Source organism: Falco naumanni, chromosome 1 (assembly GCF_017639655.2).
Source record: "Falco naumanni isolate bFalNau1 chromosome 1, bFalNau1.pat, whole genome shotgun sequence".
Classification (NCBI taxonomy): domain Eukaryota; kingdom Metazoa; phylum Chordata; class Aves; order Falconiformes; family Falconidae; genus Falco; species Falco naumanni.
Genome location: NC_054054.1, coordinates 98,201,770 through 98,224,623, shown reverse-complemented (window position 1 = coordinate 98,224,623; position 22,854 = coordinate 98,201,770). Strand labels below are relative to the sequence as shown.

General features: G+C 40.1%; 1 protein-coding gene across 1 annotated transcript in view; it reads left to right on the top strand.

Annotated features, from left to right (window-relative positions):
* Positions 1-4,966: 4,966 nt before the first annotated feature.
* Positions 4,967-22,854, top strand: part of SLC15A4 (solute carrier family 15 member 4) — a 30,671-nt gene continuing 12,783 nt past the window's right edge. Inside the window, exons 1-5 of the mRNA XM_040611388.1 lie at positions 4,967-5,649; positions 13,752-14,047; positions 14,912-15,080; positions 16,142-16,219; positions 21,005-21,173. Of these exons, the coding sequence (XP_040467322.1) occupies positions 5,080-5,649; positions 13,752-14,047; positions 14,912-15,080; positions 16,142-16,219; positions 21,005-21,173 (1,282 nt within the window). The 5' untranslated portion in view covers positions 4,967-5,079. The remainder of the gene's footprint in view (positions 5,650-13,751; positions 14,048-14,911; positions 15,081-16,141; positions 16,220-21,004; positions 21,174-22,854) is intronic.

The window sequence follows — 22,854 nt, the reverse complement described above, 5'->3', positions numbered from 1 at the left end:
CGGGGGCGGGAGCGGAGCCCTGCGCGGGTGGCGCCGCCCGCGGGGCTGAGCGCCAGGGCCCGGCCGTGAGGGGCCGGCCGCGGCCTGGCCAGGTGTGGCTGCCGGGAGGGCACCCGGCAGCGGTAGCCCTGGGTCCCTGAGGCGGGGGTGAGCTCCCACTCGTACGCCGGGACCTTGGGGCCCCCCAGCAGTGTTGTGTGTTTGCAGTCAACAGCACAGAGGTGACTGCTCAGATCATGGCCTCGCAGAGGCCTGCGAGAGCTTCTGAGAACATCAGCGGAGGGCTGGTATCGGCCGCCCTACGTGTCTGCTGGTTCATATTCAGTGCAGGAATGGAGAAAAAGCTAATTGTGGATAAGATGCCAGCAACCACAGAAGCCAGAGGAATGTGCTAGAACAAAGCAATGGGAGGGTCAAAGACCCGCACTAAATGTCAGGGAAGGCTGTATGACGAAGCAGAGTCAAAGGTATGTAAGGCCAGGGGGAAAGCTCTGGTGAGGAATTGGCACAGGAGGAATTTTATCAGCATGCTTTCTAAAACTCCAAACCAAGTATTGGAGAGTTTTGTCTCTAATCAGACATGGTAACAGATAATGGTATCAGAACCACTGCCTCCACAGCAGCAGGCAGAATCCAAAGACACGACAAAGCAGGGAAGAGAAACAAGAATAACTTGAACTCATGATGAAGAAAGCTGTATCCCGAACCATGAAGGCAGTCCTCAGGATAAACCCCAATTATAGCCAGAAACGCAGTGAGCAGCCCAGATCAGACGGGCAGCGGGCAGTAAGACAGAGGCCAGGTTAGGGTGTCTGTTGGGAGATTGATAGGGCCAGGTGACTGACTATCATATCCATGGCCTTGAACTTGATTCAACGTTTTGTAAAAACATTGAGAACGCATGCAGGATGTTTGTGGTCATGAGACAGATAAGGAGGGCTTGATCTAACAGAAAACTCACCTTCTTTGCTTTTATCGTGGTCTGGTGCCCTGGTGTAATTCACTACAGGGCCACATGGATGCTTATGTTTCCCCAAGGCTGCAGAAAACAGGGAGAGGTGATCTGCAAACTGTAGTGCCTGTCTGCTGTGGCTTGAATTACATTTCAAGTCTCAGTGTCAGGTAAAGAGAGAAAAATAGGCCACATACAGAGAAAGGCTCTTAAATTTAGTAATTTTTAAAACAGTACTTCTTCAAATAACTTGTGTGGAACACTGAGGATGATCGGTATTCAGGAAGTGATGGTTCAGAAGTGATAAATACTGGAGTGTATTCTGGCAAATTGTAAACATTTTGGTACACCGGCTCACATTTTGCTAATGGGTCTTTGTGCTGTAGAGCTATGCTCACCTGTCTGCATCTCACTGAGTTATCACTTAAAAAAAATTCAGTACAGCATTTTTCAGGCCAGGTTAAACTCCACCGAAACTAAAAAAGAGGGCTACAACTTAGAAAAGCAACAAATCTTGCTTAAATGCTAAAAATAGCATAAATGCTAACTTAAGGGTAGGCAGGACCAAGCTATTTTCATCACCATTTTAGACAGCATTTCTGGCACTTCCTGGCCCCACCAAAATTTAGAGGGCTTTTGTCAGTCTGACTAGGGTGCTAGCCTTGACCTAAGTGGCTTATATGACGTGTATTTGGCCTTTTGAGGGCATGTACCACCCTCAAATCTAGCACCAGCCATCTCTGTTAATCATGGCTGTCCAACTGTCAGTCTAACAGACCTGTAATGTATGACACAACTACACGAAGCTCATGCAGCTGCCTTTCAATCTCCTGATACATTGCTGCTCTAAATCCTTCCCCAACAGACCCTCCTCCTGGTTCCAAGATCTTCCACGTACACCATAGCTCACCCAGTTGCCATCCCACTGCATCATGCTGAGAAAAGCTGTCTGTGTGCGTGCCAGCCAAGAAACACCTTGCCAGGTTGCTGCAACCCTGTACCTAGAGCAGCCTAGGTAATCCAAAGTGGGAGCATTCCCAATTTGCACGGCCTAACGCAAGATATCTGATGATGCAATGCACAAAGTCATGTTGTGGGTTAAAAGGAAGCTGTGGTTTTGATATCTGCATGAGATACCCAATTAAAAATAGCTTGGCCATTGTAACTTTTCACCACTGCTAGCTCTAAAACCAGACAGCAGCTATCCAGCACATTTAGTGTGTAACACAAAAAAGACAAAAATGCAAACATCAAAGTAAGACAAAGCCTGCTCCATGAGACAAATGAGGAAACTTAAACAGTCATCTGGGAAATACAGAGAAAATAAAGGAAACATTCAAAGAAGTCTTAACATTTTATTACTATTTATGGTAACTCTGGTTTTTAATGCTGTATAGGCCTTAACTGCAAAAATTGAAAATCTTCAAGTCTATGCAGCATTAATATTGTTATCTTTCAAAACATGTACATTCACTTATGTATCACTGCATATACATAGCTGCATTCATTTTACTCAAAGAGAGGGTCATGGATGTATCTTAATAAATAAGTTTTAAATATACTGTAGCTAACTGTTCTTGTTTGGAGGAAAATTATAAACCACCTTCCTGAAGCTGCTATACTTCCAGAGAGAATGTTTGGGTTGTAACAGTAGCGTTTGAATTTTAGTGAGACTACCTACTTCTCAATACTTGAAGATTTAAGTAATATTTTATAATGTACATTTCAAAGACTGTTCAGCATTGTTAGGTGTTTGTAACAGTTGTTGAGTAGGCCAGTACAAAAATCTCACCCCCCCTCAGAAAGGGAAACTATGAAGGCCCTGGAATGTGCTATCTGTATATGTTAAACCACGAAATAACACAAAGTGTGTGTACTTTGTAGCCTGCAGCCAATACTACCCCTTAGAAAATGTAATCACAATTGATATGATATACTGTATTGAGCTGAGCAAAGCTGAAATGTAATTTTTTAAATTACAGAATCAGTCATGTGACAATAGTGCACAAAAATCTCTGTATAGCTAGTTGCATTTTCCTCACTTCCTCTGTCATGAAATTTAACTAGTTAAGAAAGCAAATATATTTAATGAGTCATTTTATGGCATGTTATTTACAAAAGCCTATCATTAAATGAATATATTTACTTTTACAAGCATCACCTGCTCAATTACCAACACTGTTCCAAAAATTTTAAGTCCTACCTAGATGTTGGGTGTAACTATATGATGTCAGCCTGTTTACCGAAAACACACAACCAGAATTATCTTTCCCACTTTGTTCTGGCCAAAAATATGATTTTAAGATCTGCTGTTGAAGGCGATTACGTACTTTCATGACCTTTAGCTCAACATTCGTGATGTGGAACAAAAGAACATCTTGGGGCCTCGATTTTGCAGCCGCTAATTTGTTTTCTCATTTTAATCATGCACTTTGTTCCATTCACTTCAAAGTCTTCATTCCCCACATGTACTTACGACATATTATTACTGCAGGTACATCCAGATAAACTTAACTTCAAACACTGGGCACATGACCCACATCCAGCTGGCGTTAGCCCATGGTGGGGCGAGCACCACCAGGCAGCTCCAGCTGTTTTGCTGATTGACTGGATACAAGCAAAAATTAATTCCAAATCAAATGTAAGAATAAATGCAGTTTATTATATTACAATAACAGCAAATAGCATGCAATATAATAAAAGGAAACAGTACTAGTTATTATGCACAATATGATAGAAGAGCAATAGGAGTGAAGCATCAGATCATTACTGCAAAGCGTTACAGACAATAAGGAAAGGATACATCACTAGTTACCACCTTAACATTGCCCAGGTCCACCCCTTCGGCTGGGAGCCCTGTTGCAGCTGGCACCAGGAGTCTCTTGGGAACTGAGAAAATTCCATCACAGTGCATCCACCCGTAGGTGAGGCTTCTGGCCCAGTCCTAGAGCTCAGCCACCTTTATAATCAGTGAAAATTTATAATCAGTGAAAATCAGTGAAAAACAGAAATAGTTTACGCACACAGTGTGTGTAAACTCTGAAGTTTAGGCGAAGTGCAGGCATGCGCTATCTCACGGCTGTGAGGTTCATGCAGGCCAGGGCCGTGGCCCAACGCCCGAGCGCAGCACAGGTACTGCGGTGACGCAGCTGCACACAGCACTGGGTGTTGGGATGGGCCTGCTCACATCTTGCTTGTCCAGGGGCTCATTAAGCTGTCCTTGAGCTCCCTGTCCCAAGTTAAGCAATCCCTAATTAAAGATGAAGCCTTTTTCATAAGCAGTAATCAATTTAATGAATTTTTACCATACCAGCACAGGTGGCCAGGCAGCTTCATGTGCCAGCACCACAGTAACACCAACAACAGCACAATTTACAAGGCACATTTGCATTTTTCTGCAGGATGGCCATTTTACGGGGACAACCCTTGCTCTCACTTTTCCGGCTGAGACACGAGGTCGAGAAACCAACTGCATTTTACTATCGCTGCCGTTGCTGCTACTGCTGGGTAAGGCCAAGGAGAACATAAGGGCTCTGATAGAAGCCAAGCGCTGCATCTGTGGCATCAGTAAAGTCGCTCAGCTCCAGCTAAGGCCTAAAACGTAACTCCCGGCCTGAGCTAACGCACAAAATAACCATAAAATAAGTTTTCGCTGCTGCTGCTGCTGCTGCTGCTGCTGCTGCAGCTGCAGCTGCAGCCCCTCCCCCCCCGGCCTCTTTACCCCGCCTGGAGTCCTAACGACAGCGACGAGGGAAAACCTGCGGGGAGAAAGCTGCTGCCTCCCGCCCGCAACGGGGCTCCGCACAGCCGGGGGCGCAAGCGAGACCCGGCTCCGCTCGGCCCACTACCCCGCGCCCCCTCGCGGCCCGGGCTCCCTCGCGGCGGCGCCCCCGGCGGGCCCGCCCCGCAGCTTCCGGCCCGCACGTCCCGCCCCCCGCTCGCCGCTCGCTGGGGCCCGGCCGCCCACGTGACGGTGCCACCGGCGGAGCGACGGCGCCCTCAGCTAATGGCGCCGCGCCGCTCCCCGCCGGGGCGGGTCGGGCCGCGCCGCCGCGGCCGCGTCTCCTCGGGGTGGGCCGGGAAGCGCGGAGCGGCCGCGGCCGGGCCGGGGAGGAGGAGGCCGCGTCATGGAGGAGGCCGAGCCGAGCGAGCGCAGCCCCTTGCTGAGCAGCGGGGAGCGCGGGCGGGCGGCGAGCGGCGCTTTCCACGGGCGGCGGCTGGCCTGCGCCGCCGTGCTGCTGGCCGAGCTGCTGGAGCGCGTGGCCTTCTACGGCATCACCTCCAATTTGGTGCTCTTCCTCAACGGGCCTCCCTACGGCTGGGAGGGTGCCCAGGCCAGCCAGGCCCTGCTGCTTTTCATGGGCATCACCTACCTGGTGTCGCCCTTCGGAGGCTGGCTGGCTGATGCCCTCCTGGGCAAGTTCGGCACCATCCTGCTCAGCATGGCGCTCTACCTGCTGGGCATGCTGGCCTTCCCTGTCATCGCGGCACCGCACACCCGCCAGGGCCTCTGTGGGGACATCCCCTTGTTCCCCATAGAGAACTGCTCCTCTCCGGCGGCCAACGCCACCGTGGCGCCTTGCTCCCAGGTGGGAGCCACCCGCTACTGTGCCAGCGCCACCTTCGTCGGACTGGTCCTCGTGGGGCTGGGCGTCGGGTCGGTCAAGGCCAACATCACCCCATTCGGGGCGGACCAGGTCAAGTATTTTTTGGCAGCTGCTGCCAAAGCCTTTGCGGGTGCTGATCCGAACCAGGGGATGGCTGTCAGTCATGCAGGGGGGCTTGCCTTGGTGGGGTGGGCAGTGCACCCGCAGCCTCCAGGTTCTGTAGGTGTTAAGTCTCAGGGGGAATCGGGTCACCCAGCCTTGTGCCCTCTGCAATGCTGGCTGGTAACTTGGACCTTGTTTCATAGAGTTTTGGTAGCTGTGTGGTGTCTGGTCTCTTATGACTCTTGCTTTCCTGGTAGCTCTGCTTTACGTGTGGTACCTGATTTGGCTAAACCATCACCACCTTGAGGAGTTGGGTTGAACAGCCATTAAGTACCCAGTTAATTTGACCTCAGAGCTCATCGGATGAAATACCTGATACACGTTTTATCTTTGACAAGGAAGACACGGGCCTTCAGCGGCAGCGTTCAGAGGCCTTTATCATCCTGTGATAAACGAAGGCTAGAGAACAAACAAGTCTTTTATGCTTTAGGTATTCTCTGTGCTGCACTGCCCTTGAGTGGTATTTTTGTTCGAACTAATGTTACATGACAGGTGGGAAGGTGCTCTCAATGTGATAACATATTACCTGGGCTGTTCTCATAAGGACATAGCCTGTCAAACAACCTTACTCAGATGCACTTCAGTGGTATCATTCGTTGGATCATCACTGCAGAACCAAGTGGCTTTACAGAAAATATTTCAGAGGCAGCTCATAGTTCAGTATCGACTGGAATGTGCTGTTGCACCTACTTTTTTTACAATCTTACGCTAAGGTAGTAGGCTGACTGGATGTTGGAAGTATAATTTCTGCTTTACAGATTGAGAATTTCAGGTACTTGGGTACTGAGCAGCTTTTCTAACCAAACTGTTTGATTGATGACAAAGCAAGGAAAATACCCCCGATCTGGTTGCATGTCTGTTTACTGGCCCATTGGGTTCTGGTTAGAGCAGGTATCAGAAATGCCATGAAATTCTTTGTGCGAGGTAGGATCTACCACCTTAACATACCTCAGTCTCTATTGTGCAGTTTACATTTGTCATTCTTTGGAATGACACTGTGTCCCCCCAGCGTATTGGTTCTGTTTAAGATAGCATGAGCCCATCAAGTGAAGTGGCTTTAATATGACTTTATCTTGTAAGGTGTTTCTCAAAACTGACTGCTTATCCCCAGAACACTTTATGAACGTTAAATATAAGAGATAAATAATGGCAGGAACAGGGCAGAAGAAGAGCCATTGCCAATGGAAGTGTAGCTGTACTAGCTGGATTTTCTAAAGGCTTTCCTCTGAGGATTTCACAGAAAGCAAGTTTTGGCTAGATTTGCAGATAATTCACGGTGATTTATGTATGGTGAAGCAAAAAAAATACACCTTTCTGGTTCATAATAATCAGTAGAGCTCTGCTGAGGACTGAATTTTTTCCCTTCTCTCTTTTTCTGGATTATCATTACAGCATACTACTTACCTTGTTGTGCGGTTTAGGGTCCTCTGGGGTGCATTCTACCTGTATAGGAATGCAGCAAACTGCTGGGTAGATGGATATATATTGCTGAGAATAAAGTCTGTCTCTGAGAGTCACATTCTTGGGACACCAGAACACAATGCAAACATGTTTTGACTGGATGTGTGCTGATAAGATTTGTCCTCTTTCCCTTACATACCAAACAAAGGAAAATACGACTTGTGTATCATGTACTTCAGCTGATATGAACCACCTTGTAGGTATTGTTAATTACACTTTATTGTAATGAATTCAACAATTAACATTCATAAAAATTACCATGTAATCTTTTCAGTTTTAGCGTATGATCTGTAACTTGGCTGGAGAGCCTAAACGTAATGAGGATTTATTTATTTGGAAGAAAAGAATTGCTTCGTGGAAAACAGGAAATTAAATTCCAATACTTCTTTTTCTCCAAAATTAAAAAAGATGTACTTTCTTAATTTCTGTTAAATGGGTGCTTTTAGAACTGGTGTTACAAGTGACTAAGTAGACATAGTATAGAGTAACTTTTGCCGGTCAGCCTAGGAAAGAAAACTACTGCAAACTAAGTATAGACCAACTTTACTTAACTGTGTTCTAAATGAGAGCTGTTTTTCTAGAAGTTGCAGGTTGGTCCGTCATACAGGTCTAAATCTGGTTCTTAGAATAGTGTTTATAATCATGTGATATGTATAACCTGGCATTTTCAGTTCTGCTTTTAAGCGCCAGTGTTCTGCAGTCACTTCCTGTTCAGTGTGGCAGTTTGTGACCTTGTTTCGTTAGGAAACAATATGACTGTCCCTCATTATTGTGAAAGCTGATTTAGCTTCAACGTTGAAGCCAATATTAATAGTAGACTTCTGATCTGCTATCAGCTACAATCATGGTTCTACTTGTAATTTATTGTGGGGTTAAGGTGGTTAGAGGTGCTAGGTTTAACCCTATGTCTTCTTTCTGAATTGCCATCATAGTCTTTAAATCATCAGCAGTCCCTAACCTGCCAAAAATCTTCTAGCTTTGCTAAAACCATTGCTAACGGTAGCATCACCAGAGGCAGGACGCTGTTGGAAATTGCTGCTGTCGAGATGGCTTTTTAGTGTGATTTTCAACCTTTGTTTATTTCTTTGTAGAACTTTGATTTTCCAGCCTCTGGGGAAGGATGGGGGACCATGTATAAAGACTTGATGGTCACTAACTGCAAGTTACTGTGTTGTTGAACTTCTTAGGAGACTGCGGACATCTAAGACTGCAGGTGTTTGAAAACTGAAATTGTGGCATTCACATCGGCAGTACTAACTTGGTTTTTTGACAGAAACAATGGATGTGCTAGCGAGGGGAAGCAGACTTTGAGGACTGCTCAGATTTTAGTATAAAAATCTGAAATTATGTAGCAACTCAGTAGTACTGTATTACTGAGCTGTCTCCAGGTGCTTTCAAAGAATAACTGATACCTGTAGTGATGGATTAGAAGGTCAGAATTCTGTAGGAGTAAACCTGACAAGAAAACGTCATTGTGCTTTTCTTTTGTAGGCTAAGGACAAGGGCAAGCTTCTACGTTTTCATCCTTGCTCTGTTGCGTGGCTGCTCATATAGTTGGCTGGGATAGATTTGGGGGGTTTTGTCACATTTGCCACTTGTGACTGTCAGTTGATTGCAGGAACAAATTAAAACTGCTGATGTCAGGAACTTTTAAATAATCGTTTTCCTTTTATGAGAGTCAAATAGGAGGTCATAGCTTTGGATCTGTCACAAAGTGAAAAGGGAGAGAGGCAGTATGATGACACACTGGAACTCTGAAATGTTGGGGTTTAGGAAATACATGAGATCCTTAGCAGATGATGTCAGAAATCAGATGTCACTGTGGGATGCTAGACTCCAGATAGGTAGTAGCTGCTGCAAAAACAAATCCTGCGGATAATAATTTTTTTGAAACAGACCTAGCTGTAGAGAGCTGGGTAATTACTTTGTGACAAGGCAGAGCATCTAAACATAGAAACTACGGGGAAGCAATGATGCTTTTGTAGATTCCTGGCTCTTTACATAAAAATCAGGAACATCTAATAGAATCTTAATACTTGAGCTGTGTAATATTTTTGGTTTTGAGCTGTACAAACTGCTTGGATTAGTACTTGGATCATCACCTAAGAATGATGCTGGTGTTGAAAAATCCAGGGGAGGGATAATTCAGCAAGGGATCATCTTTCTTCCAAGTCAGAATGAGGTCTAAGTATTAACTGCAGGGATGGCTGTGCTGTGGAAGTTGCTGTCGGTCAGATATTTGTAATGACTTTTCATCAGATGTTGTAACTACAACAACTTCTTTACTGTAGTTGCATTTAAAATTTTGTTTTGATTGTAAGATGTTAAAACTCCTATCCTACATGAGTTTAGAGTATTGCACTGCAGTCACACAGCTGATGTGTCCTCTGCTGAAAGTGGCTGTAAATAACTAAATGATTACATAATTACCATAACATAGTGTTCCAGGCACTCAGGATTCTTTATCGTGAAAATTGTAGTTGTAATTATATCTCACCTGACCATAATTAGTCTGATATGTGTTTTGTTTTAGAAATTTTGAATTTTGAGAACTATTCCTTTACTATTTTGAAATCCAGTGCTGTGTAAGTCCCAGTTAGACAACACAGAATGACACTGTGCTTTTCTTTCTGCATTTGAATTAACTACCATTTACATATAGTTATCAGATGTAACAAGAAAAAGGACTTTTGGACTGTAGAAAAATCAATTGTTAGGTTAGATTTTCTTTTGCGGAAGTTATGTTAGATGTCTTGAAAGTAGCACAATCATTTTATTTCCTCTTTAGTGGCCACCTGAATGCAGGCAGCATTGACATGTGGCCAGTTATCGACAAAGCAGCTGTGGCCAGAAAGCTTAAGAGTTGCTCATTTCCTTCATTTCTTTGTAGGTGGATTTTTTTGGTGTGGGTTTTTTTTTTTTTGGTTTTTTTTTTTTAGTTTTGGGTGAGGGCTATGGGGGAGTGGGAGGCTTTCGGGGTTTAGTTTGGTTGGGTGTGTTTTTTTTTTTTAATTAAAATGGTTTAATTAAGCTTATGGTTTAAAAATGTAATTTAAAAAAAAATTAAAACGATTTTATTAAACTTATGGTTTAAAAGTGGAAAATCTGGGGCAATTGGGATGCTCCTTGTATGGTACAGTAGGTCATTCTGTATTTTTGTTGAAGTAGAAGCACTACTGGAGTGTTCCTTAGTGTTCTTGGAGAATGATGTGGTATCCCATTTAGTAGGGAAAAAAGCTGTGCAAGATTGAGGAATGCAGACTAGTGAACTGGAGACTCAAGGTAGGATATTTTGCAGTGAGAGTTGATCTAAATAAGTGACAGCTGTCCAACTCTGCTAAATTTTGTGGAAAATGTCTCAATCTGGGCTGATATGCAAAACAATGTGTTATCTTGAGCATATAAGTTGTGTGTATTAGATACTTGCTAATATTCATTCAAGTTAGGGCACCTTTGAAACAGTGTTACTACAGTGTTTGCATTTGCTGATAGGAAGCCTTGCACGCTAGCCATGGCATTTTGCTGCTACTGTTTGCATTTTCCTGTTGTAAGGAGTTTGACTAAAACGTGATAAATGTAAGAAGGTTACCTTTTTCATACCTTTTAGATTTTGTTGTGATGGGGGCAGAATCTTGTAAACATACCTATTTTGACCTTTACTGCAGGGATGTGGAACCCTTAGCCCACAGGACAGGTTCGAGCCAGGACCCACACCATACTTGTACCATTTATGTGCAGAGTTTTCCTGCTGCAGTTGCTGGTAGGACATTAAGAATATAATGAAGCTGGTGGTGCTGGTACCACAAGGAGAGTGTGTGCTTGAGCACAGATGAAATTGAGCCGAGAGAGTGATAGATTTTCCTTTCTGCTTGGATGATTGAAAATAATGTAAGCATAAGGGGGGAAAGGAGACATTGTGCAGTTTTGAGAAAAATACTTGTCCCTGATAAAAGTAAAATAATAAAATTCCAACATGGTTTTCCTCTTGGTTCCTTATTAAAATGTAGTGTGTACTTATGAAGAGGATAAACCGATCTATTTTGTGCTGTCACACAACTCAAGTAATAGTTAGAAAGGGGAAACCTTGAGTCGTCTGCTGTAAATGTAATATAGCTTGTATTTTGGGCAGCTGACGTAGTGCTTGAAAGGAACTACAAGGATTGCCTTTTAACACTTGTTTTCTGGCTTTGGTAAGAAATCTTCATGGCTGTTCCGCTTTGACAAGATATTCCACCAGCTAGTTCAGTGCAATTTTTATTATATTATTAATGTTTGTAAATGAAATGCTATAGTGGCATTTCAGATGTGGCTGTGATGTGATTTTTAGGCTATATATACCTTGACAAAGAAGCAGAAAATGGATTATTTTAATTGTAAGCCTCTGGTGGGTCTGTCCTTTGAACATTGCATTCCTTTTTGGTCCCTGTTTCAAAAAGGATACTGGAGATGGCAGTTTCAGGGAAGGGCCATGGACATGTCAGTAGTTTCCATGCAAGGAATCAGGAAACAGTCTGCAACTCTGTCTCTCAGAAAAGGCAGCTGGAAGGAAGATATGACGGTTTGTGGAAGTAGTGGCTGGGGGAGAGAGGCAGAACTGGACCAGGGGTGGGATGAAGCTGTTGTCTTCTGTTGTTTTCTGGAACATGGTAAAACGAGTGGGGCTGGTACAGGGCAGGTTCAAAACAGACAGACGGAGGTGGTTCTCCCCACTGTATAATTAGCTGGGGAACTCTTTGCCACAGGATGTTACGGATTTAAAAGCTGACCTGGGTTCAGAGGCAGACTAGACAAGTTCATGGAGGGGAGACCTGCAGCATTTGTTAAGTAGACAGAAGACATCCTTCGTTCATGAAGTTTCTCAGGAGCTAATGGTTGGAGGCTCGGATAATACTCGATAGAAGCACTGTGCTGTGCTTGCCCTGTTCTTGCCCTGTTCTTACCTGTATCGAAGTTCAGTTTTGTCTGCCAGCTTTTCTTTGCATAGACGTGAACAAGGTCATTTGTAGGAAGAGTGGGAAGCATCCTCCTTGCAGAAATCATAAGAAAACTGAGATTTTATGATGAAGTAATGGAAACTCTCTAAAATAGATTGCTAACTCTTCATATAAGTGGAGCATTGTGTTTACGATACAATGATTTGTTGCCACTTAGGGTTTAGAAGGAATTCCTAGCTTGATATGTTACTGCAGGTGATGACTGTTAAAATTACAAAATGGGTACCAAGTTGAAACTGGAAAGGGAGAATTTCTTGGATTTAGGCTTCAAGATTGTATTTGACATGCTAACAGCCCCACCTGAATGCCTAACAATGCTATTAACCATGCACTGGAATAGATGCCTGGATTTTTTTTTTTGTTAGGCTTGGTTAAATGATACTGATGGGTGTTTGCACCACTGAGAAACTTGAAGCTGTAAATCAGAACTGACAATGCTAAAAACTTACTTCAAGACATAGCTTGCTTTTTTTATTGGCAGACTAGACACAGATTTTTTTGAAGATCTGACAGATGAGGAAGGGAAACTTGCAATTAGAAATCAAGAGCAACTGACTCAGCAAGACTGGTGCATGGCACTGACTTGCTAGTCGTTGTTAATGGCCTTTCAGTTATAAAACAGTGACAAGTATGGTATTATGAATTCTTCTACAGACTAGTTGATCTTTTTAATGTATTTCAAATTTTAGCTTGCATAATTTCTCCTACATCACACATTATGAGTGATGCTGGGTTCCTGTGACTTAATTGCAAAACATGGGGTGACTTATGGTAGGCAATACAAAATAAAGAGTGATGCTGAAAACTGTACAGGGTAATTCTGTAAACCAGGGATGTCTTTACTTTCACTGAAAGCTTCTGAAAGACGCTGAAAGCTTCAAGCAGAAAAAGAGCACTGTGAACTAGTGCTGACCTAACATAGGAGTAAATGTTTACTGGGATCTTGTGACACCTCAAGCAACCCAAATGTAATTATTTCATTTTTTTAAAGGTCAGAATGGCAAGTGTTCAGTTTATGTTCTGATGAGAGGCATTAGGACTGTATTAAAATTTAAATGTCTGCTTAAATTACCAAGTAGTCATTTGAGGCTTAGAAAACGGAATATGATTAACTATTTTGCATACACAGTTGGAAGAAGAAATTGTTGCAATACTATTAATAGTATTTATTTATACCCAAATTAATTTTTGGGTAGCTTAACTTTTTTTTACTAAAAAAAAAGTCCACTTCTGTGGACTATGGGACATTAATCTGAGTGATCTTTGTCTAGAGAAATGATCAAATGAGAGACAGTGCAGTAGAAATAATAATGAACTCTATGGGAAAACGATGTAGTTTAGTATTGTATGACTTTTCTATCCCTGTGCTGAACTTCTAGAAGGTCACTGATGTAATGGGGTAGCTCAGTAAGGTGTCATTTCATCAAATACCACGCTAAGCCCAAAACACTTCAATCATTTCAGTATGACACTAAATTAAACCTACACCCTTCAGTGCATTGAACTTGATTGAAGAAAATTAAGCCTGTTTATCAGAATTCAGAAATTAAATGACTTGTTTTTAATCTTTTCCAGGTCAAAGATCGGGGTCCAGAAGCCACAAGAAGATTTTTTAATTGGTTTTATTGGAGCATTAATTTGGGAGCTATTCTCTCTCTGGGAGGCATTGCATACATTCAACAGAATGTGAGCTTTGTTATTGGATATAGTATCCCAACAGTTTGCATTGGGATTTCATTCATGGTTTTCTTATGTGGTCAGAGTTTCTTCATCACAAAACCGCCTGATGGTAGTGCCTTCACAGACATGTTTAAAATTCTCGCATATTCTTGTTGCTCAAGAAAAAGACATGTGGAACATTCAACTAATAGGTTTGTAATGAGCTCTTTTGTATAGTCTGAATTCAGTGCATCGGCCTAAGAGTTGGAACGGGTTAGTTCGAACTAGCTGGCAGTAAGTCACCCTAGAGAATACACTAGAATATGCAGTTTTGCTTTGAGAACTGAAACTGGAAAATTGGCGTAATGGAGGTGCTTTCTGGGAGTTCTGGGATAAAAGAGTTTTGAGATCACTGATCTCCATGCTGCAAGATCATCAGCTGTTGTCAATTGAGTGCTGTGACTTGACAGTTCAGTTTCTGGAAGTGTAATGTAACCTAAGTGTGCTGGTTTTAAGCGTTAGTTAACTTTCTACTTTCTTCTCTGCTACATATGTTTAACTTCTACTTTGAAAAACATGTCATCTGTATTTAGTGTCGTAACTGGCTTGATGGCAGCCAAAACATACATTGGCTTTTTGCTTTCTGGATGGTTATTCCCCTCTTAAGAGATACCCATGGAATACTGGTGGCTGAATTTAGTCAGTGATGATAAGAGATGTCAAGTGCCTCCTCTGCAAGGGCTTTCGTATATTCACATTGCAAATCAGTTTAATGAATCAGAATAACCTGTATTTTGTGATACTGTTTCTTAAGTTCAGCATATTGCAGAATATATAATTTATATTTGTGTGTGGTGGTGGGAGAATGGGAAATAAGGAAACCTTTATAATGGAAGTTTTCAGCTTGTGCTTTCATCTGCTGATGACTCATTCTGGCCTAGTTTTGCTGTATTTTACAGGAATAGCTAACTCATTTTTGAAAGGCATGAGTTTCTGTATAACGAAGTGTCACAAGTTTGCCAGTTGTGTCAGTTTTTGTTGTTGTTTAACTAAACGTTTCAAATTCTTTTCAAAAGTGAAGGCCAGGGAATACTTCAGCAACCTCGCAAGCAAAGCCTGTTTGAGATGGCCAAGTTGTCTCGTGGGGGCCCGTTCAGAGAAGATAAAGTAGAAGATGTGAAAGCTCTTGTCAAGATTATCCCTGTCTTTTTGGCTTTAATACCTTACTGGACAGTGTATTTTCAAGTGAGTAGTTCCAAACGGTTACATTTTTATTTTACGCATCTAAAAAACATCACTTTTAATTTAAGGCCATAATTTCCTCTTCTCCCAGTTGCAGTTGAAAGGTCTTAGGACACTAGCGTTCAGTTGCAGTTCTGAGTCTGTGTTACTAATCTAACTCCTGTCTGAAAACTACCCCCCAGATCAGCTGCCAGGAGGAAACATAGAAAAGCTTCAAGGGGAAACTGTTCCATGAGGTCTGTCACAGTTGGTGTTCAGTAGCTGTGATTCTAAAGAAGATTAATATTGAAAAGGATTTTTCAGAACTCTAGTATTGACAGTTTGACTCGTTTAATACCCGTGCGTTCAATACTGTCAACTACTTGTCTTTCACACACCTGGGTTGCATCTCAGGAGTCATTTAAGTAATATTATGTTAACAAAACCAATACTATGTGATGGTAGCTGCTTATGAATTTTTTTATTTCCTAGATAAAATTGTTGTGGAAAGCTGTATTAGCTTACCAGTATGCCAAAGTGTCTAATTTCACATTTTTCTGGGGGCTTTCATAAATATGAAACTCTACCCCGAAGCTGAGAGATGAATAATGGCTACTAAGAATACTTCCAAATAATATTTTGACTTAATAATAAAAAAAAAACCAAAAGCATTAAAATGATAGTTAAAACTAACAGTTGTACAAATTAACGTATCTTAAATGCTGCGCTCTGTTTCATCTTGCATTTGATTCAGATAGATCAGGGTAAGTGGTCTAGATTTCATTTTAATTACTTCCTTTCTGTTTTTTCTGTCTTAATGAGATGAAACAGGATGGCAGGTAGGTTTTTGAGGGAAGATATGCAGAAATTGTTTTGAAAGTCACATGAGTGATGCTTTGTGTTTTTAATAAAAATAAATGTAAAGGTTAAAAAATCTTGACATGTTCTAACAACAGTTCTTTTTGTTTTGCTATATTAACACTTTACCTCTGGTATAATCTTTGTTAATTATTAAAAATGTAAAAATACCTTGCTCTTAGTACTATCTTGTTCAAGTAATCACAACTTATCTTTCCTAATGCTAGATGCAGACAACATATGTGTTGCAAAGTCTCCATCTGAAAATTCCTGAAATATCAAACGACACCAACTCAATTCATACGGTAAGCAGGGCAAAGCAAGTGAAAAGTATTTTTTCTTTAGTTGAAATGCAAAATGGGTAAGTATGGTACAAAAATTCCAGAAAGTTAAGGGGAATCGATAGCCACAGACATGGCGCATTTAGAAGCATGACACATAGTACAGAGATTTTGGCACAGCTACCTGTGTATGGAGTTCACACCATCCTGTTTTGAATGTATTTAGGTAACTTTCACTGCTTTAATTAAGAATGTCTTTATCCTTCAGTAGAAAAAGTACGATCTTTGAAGAAAGCTTATAAATCTCTATGCCCTAAGTTTTCAAAGTCATAAGTAGTACACAAGCATTCCTAAAAACTCAGGAGGAATACCCATACTGAACTGAAACATTAGTATTTGCAAATTTGGAATCTGAGATACATTTGTAACTTTATACTGCTTAATCAGTATTCATTTTACCTTGATTCAGTTTAGCATATTGAAGGAAGTTGTTCAATCAATGTTTTTCAAGAAAGGCTAGCATCATGTAATTGCAGAAATGGTACTGAGGAATAGAAACGAAAAGTGTGAATGTAAGTTGTTAACAGGCTTACTAAAATGTTCTTTTAAAATCAAGTTTCTTCTGTTTTATTTCAGATTAATATCAGTAAGACAGAATGGCTTCAGTCTTTTTTATACAGATCTAAAATACAAAATGCTGGTGTTTTATTTTTCTTTGAACTTGTCTGAAAACTGAGCTGCTTCTGAATCACAGCCAAAGGCTTAATGGAAGTTTCTAAAATATATATATATATATATATATAAATACATGAAACATAGATATAGATATAGTCATACTGGCTAAGTAAGACTTCTAAACCAACCAAATGATAGTTACTTAGTTTTATACAGTTAAAAAAACTATAAAGAAAGAGTAGTTTGACTTTTTCAGTTAAATGCGTGCTGTCAACAAAAGAATCTAAAGCAAATTTCCACGACTGGGTTCTTTGTGGATTTTTTTTTTTTTGCATAGCTTTTGGGGACAGAAAGCCATTGCCACTTTAACTTCAGGGTTCCGTTTTGTGGTGTTTGAGTTCCATGTTCATTTAAAAATAATATATTTTCTTATTTCAAAATCCTAATTAGTCTGAGGCTTCTGTTTTAGTTGCATCAATTTTAATTGTGGACCATATTCAGGGTAATTGTGTTATATATACCTTATATATATATACACCTAATATATATATATACCTAGTTTTACTTTAATACAGGTTAGTACATTTACATTTGCTCTTTTCTTTGAGCTTTTTACTTTTCTTTATTGCTTGAGTATGAGAGGAGACTCTTAATTTTTTTCTGTTATTATGAACTATGTGACTCTTGTTAGAACATTGTCGTCGTTGGACTAGAGAAGTGGATTTTCTTTTTTCTAACAAAGTGCACACAAGACTTCAGTGTCAGTCTGAAAATTAAAAATATTGTCAGTCTTAATATTTATTGTATAGAAATTAACATGGAGCTTTGTTTATCAACCTGAGCTTCCCTCACCACCTTTTTTGGGCATTAGAGTTGTTTTCAAGTTGTAAGTAGAGCATTATGTTTAGATTAGTTAAAAAAAAAAAAAGCAAAAAGCTTTCATTGGTGTTGCTGAAAAGACTTTAAAATACCACTCATGCCATGTAGCCACTTTGTCTAATTTAAAAGTGTGCCTTTAAAAGTTAGTTACCTGGCTTTAGTGTTTAGTTAAAATACGCAGAATTTAAGGCAGGGACAACGGAACAATGATCCTAGTCTCTCTTGATACTTCTAAATAATTTTTTTCTGTCTTGCTTAACTGACTGGCTCCTTTCTCTGCAGCACATCTGTTGTGTTGTTCTTGTCTTATTTTGAAATACTTTGCTGTGATCTATCAGCATTAACAGCGTAAGTCAAATTAATTAGATTTTTGCTGTCTTCATTGGTATGTGGTTTACCTGAAGGATGCTGACCTGCAATCTGCGTTATATGGGTAGTATCTTTGAAAGTGATTCTGACTTGTTTGATTGCTCCAAATGAAAATTATTTGTGGTAATTAAGAAAAGGAGTGGTACTGCAATGTTTTACATGAAAAACATTGTACCTTACTAGGTCTAGGTTTTCCTTAAGTTCTTTTAGCACCTCTGCCCAATAATAATAAAGTCTTACTACCTCTTGATTTGAAAAGAGTGAAATATGTGTATGCCCTTTTAATTTGCAGGCTCCTGATAGAGTAGAAAATGGAAAACCATACATTTTAAACAAAAAAAAAAAACCAAGTGATTGCTTGTATGAAATACAGCAGTGCCAGAGGCGTTTGGTATTATTCTTCTGTCTTACCAGATTCAGCAATGATAAAACATTCCTACATCCTTGACTCTTAATTACACAAATCAGTCTTTGTACAAACTGTTACATAGGTTAATGCTGATGTGATATTTGAAGCAAATGAAAAGGTGAGTGGGAGAGGGAGGGATATTGACAGTTTTAAATTGCTAAATATTTCAAAATAAGCAAGAGTTTGACTCGGCAGAAGTCATGGTGCATTTTTCGAAGTATGTGAAGTTTGCTAAGCAATGTACATAACCTTATGTATCAAACTGCTGAGTATTTTTATATAGCTAAACCAGCTTATTCCATTTTCAAGTCTATGATCTTGAAATGCCTGGGAAATATTAAGTAGAGGTTGGGGTGAATTGAGTTTTACCATCATCATCATCATAACTTCTTGGGGTCAACAAACCATGAACCAGAAAGCATTTGCCAGGGTTCCTTAGAGAACTGCAATGGCAACTGTCATGCACAGCAAGAAAGCCGTAGTACTTCTAATTACTGTTGTCACAACGTATCTGCGTGCAGAGTGCTAAAAATGTGCCACATACATATGCTCAGGCTAGCTGGGGATTTTGACAAAGCCGTGTGTGGACACGGCTTGATGTCAGTCGAAGACTTGGTGCACTGGCTCAAACTCCTGTGAAAGTGCCAACTCCGGCTTCGCTTATGCAGAACTAAAGGTTCACATTTTGCTAAGTCTTTGTTTTTGCAGTGTGTCATCGTCACAGCCATACTGGAGTTCTTACAACCGGACAGTGAAATGGGGTTCTCATCTGGAATGAGGGATGGATGCCCCCCCCCCCCCCCCCCCCCCCATGTTAAGAGGCTCAGGGCTTGGGTTATGGAGATTCTTGCAGTGGTTGAGATTTGCAGCCTCAAGGGAACGTGGCTGTCTTCCTCTTACTGTGGATGTAACTTCAGATTGTCACAGGCCCCTTGGTCATCCTGCGTAACCTCTAGAAAAATATTCATCTATTCTAACCTTGAGTTTACACACACAGGGAAACAGTTTAGTATCAAAAACTAAATCTGCATCAGAAACGCATAGTTCAAGCCGTGCTTGTATTTTGGGTCAAAGAGTCAGTGCAATGCACAGTACAGTATCACGTTGTTCTAAATGCAATTTTAAAAAATATTCCCAAACCAGAATATTTTTATAAATCTTCCTGTGCTGTCTTGGTTTGTTAGCTCAGAACACAGGCTAAATATTAGTAAGCTTGGTAGAAATTGTCTCGTTCATACAGATGGGAATCTTACTGCCAATTACTGAGTCTTGCAAATGAGAAAGGATGCAAGTGTTACACCATTCTCTTTGTTCATTTGACAAGTGTAGTTTAATTTTAATTGAATTTTGTATTACGTTAGTAAACTCTGTTTCTACTGTTCTGTGCCATAATTCTGAAAGTTCTAAGCCTAATAATAGAAGATCTATAGAACCTGGCTATTAAATGTTTTTCATGACTGAAGCAGAAAAAAACATTTTAATTCTGTCAGACTAGTGTATATCACTGAAAGCAAAATAATAGGGACTATTTAACTGCATTAAATCATGATTTGCATGCCATTAATACTGACTTTGAATGCTTTTAAAAATGTATCTTGGGGTATATTCACTTAAATAGTCTGCACAATTTTGTTTACTAGGTTTGAGTGGCTTAATCAATCATTCCTCAGACAGGTGTTCTATGACTAAAAACATCTCAACTGTAGAAAAGCTCCCAAAGGATAGTGATTTTTTCCCATTAAATGCATTTCAGGATGCATGCAGAAAACCTCACGTTGCGATGATGCTAATGGCTTCCTCATCTTTCAAAAGGAATTTGTACAGTTTTAGTTAGATAGTTAACTTTTATTTTAACAAAAAAAAATATTGAGTAAGGTCCTAAAAAAAATTTGCAAAACATCTTTGCTGAGTTCTACATTTTGTTTTCTTAGAGTACTCTCTTCATTGGCCCAGTAATTTTTTTATTCCTGGTTTTCTTTGGAACAATATGTAGTATTTGCTTTTTTGAAAAGAACCTTTTTTCTCTGGGCACTTGACATTGTTCAGTCCCACTGGAAAGCTCCTACACCCACCCACCCCCCAAAAAAAACCCAAAACCAAATCCAACAAAGCAAAACAGAAAAACCCACCCAACACCCACCTCAGCCCAGCTGAAGGTGCATCTATAGTGTTCTATATTATTATAGATTATATAGAGCATAGTATATATTCGCCACTATAGTTATACAGTGAGGAAGCATTTGTGCTTCTGAGCTAAGAGAATTAGGAACTGCCAAATTAAAGGAAAACCTGAGTAGCTGATGGTTTTCCTCAGCTTTTACATACTCTTTATTTTTCTTTTCACAGTAGCTATCAGTACACTGTGGTTTATTTTGGATCTCAGTCTTCCATCAAAAATATTTTTTCCTTTGTAAAATAATAGGAAAAATCAACCCTTAAGTAGGAAATTGCTAACTTAAGTCATCTTATCTTTTCAGTTTCCAGCAGCCTGGTTGACTATGTTTGATGCAGTACTTATTCTGATCCTAATACCCTTAAAAGATAAATTGGTGGACCCCATTTTAAAGAGGAATGGCTTGCTCCCATCCTCACTGAAGAGGATTGCAGTTGGAATGTTCTTTGTAATGTGTTCTGCATTTGCTGCAGGTAAGAAAACAACTTTGAGATCTACTTCCATAGTTATTTATTCAGCTACTTGCAATAGCATTTAAAAAAACCACCTTTGTGAAATCTTTAATTTGAGATTATTGAGAAGTCTTTTCCATGGGATAGTTACAATGCAACTGCATGACTGTATTTCCCACAATGAAAGATACTTGATCCAAAAACTTACTGTTTTGAATGTTTGAAATAAAATTGGACCATTTTGCCTGCCTGCAATAGACTTTGAGTATACCTTTTAAAACCAATTGTCAATTAAGGTTTTCATATACAGTGTTACTTTCTCGTATGCTTGGTAGAGGAGAACTATTTGTCTTCTGACTGTATTTTCTCAACAAATGCCTTAGCTTCATGATCAGTGTTTAGGTTGTCTGAACAAAGTGTCCAGTGTTTGGGTATAAGGCTGTTAATCCTCTTAAAATAATCTTTATGGTATTGTTGAGGTCCATGTTGTTTGATTTATTAACAATTTATCTTGAAGCTGAAAATTTATTTACCTTGAAAAACAAATTAGTTCAGAAATAAGTATGTTCCTTCATATAATTTGACTTCCAAGTATTAAAGCAGGGAAAGAATTTTAGGTAAAATTTCACTTTATCTGAAACAATGAAGTTAGGTTATAGCTGAACAAGAATTTCCTCACACTTTGGTTTTTTTCTCCCCATCTTAATGTTCCCTAATGTTTGGGAATTACCGTAGTGTAAAATAGCTTAGCTGTAGCATGAAAGGAAAAAGATGACAACTCTGTTCAAACCATAAATCAGCTGCTTTTGAGATGATTTAAAGTTGTTAAGCACTGCTGATATGGAACTGAACATCTCTGAGCAATGCTTCATAGAACCTATAGCCTTCACCTAGTATCACTGTAATGAACATATTGATAAAGCATTATAGCATTAAATAAATTAATTTCAGCACTTGTAATCTCCTATATTTTAGAGAGGGACACTTTATATGGCTATTAAGATTTCTTTCAATGAGAGAGATAATTGCCTTATTAGGCCAAGGTCACTTTGTGTGTGGGCAAGTAAAGCTCTTAAAGCAAAGTCATTTAAATTTAAAATAGGAATTTTTCTCTTATTCCATGTTAACTTAGGACACTGCTACCAGCAAAAGAAGATGATGTAGAACAGTTAAATGTCAGGTCTTTAAATAGAACCTGCTGGCTCACATATAAGTGAGTTCAAACCCAGCAATATCTGTCTTCATTAGTACTGGGGGAAAAAAGCTTATTGAGCTACGATAGCTGAGTTGGGGAATGGGTTCGCATAGCAGAACTCTTAAAAATTTCAACTACTTGTTTTCTATTCACCTACAAATGTAACACACAATTTTGTTGTTTGAGCCTCTCCTAACTCTTCCACAGTAGAAACTGAGAAGGTAAATTCTTCGGGTGGTTATCTGCAATCTGGTTGGAAAGTTTAACCTTTGGACTAACTTAACATCCCTTCACCATAGCATGAATTTAAGAGCTTCAGTTGCAACAAATTTGGGGCATAGGAAACTCTGTTTATTTTAGCAGGGTGGAAAGCTTCTGTTGGTTTGTGTTTCATAAAATTTTAATTTTCTCATTAAATGTTAGTTATAGAAGCCATATTTTAATATTCTTAAAATACAACATTAATTCCCACCATTTCTGCCTAGAGGTAGACATTGATTAACATCT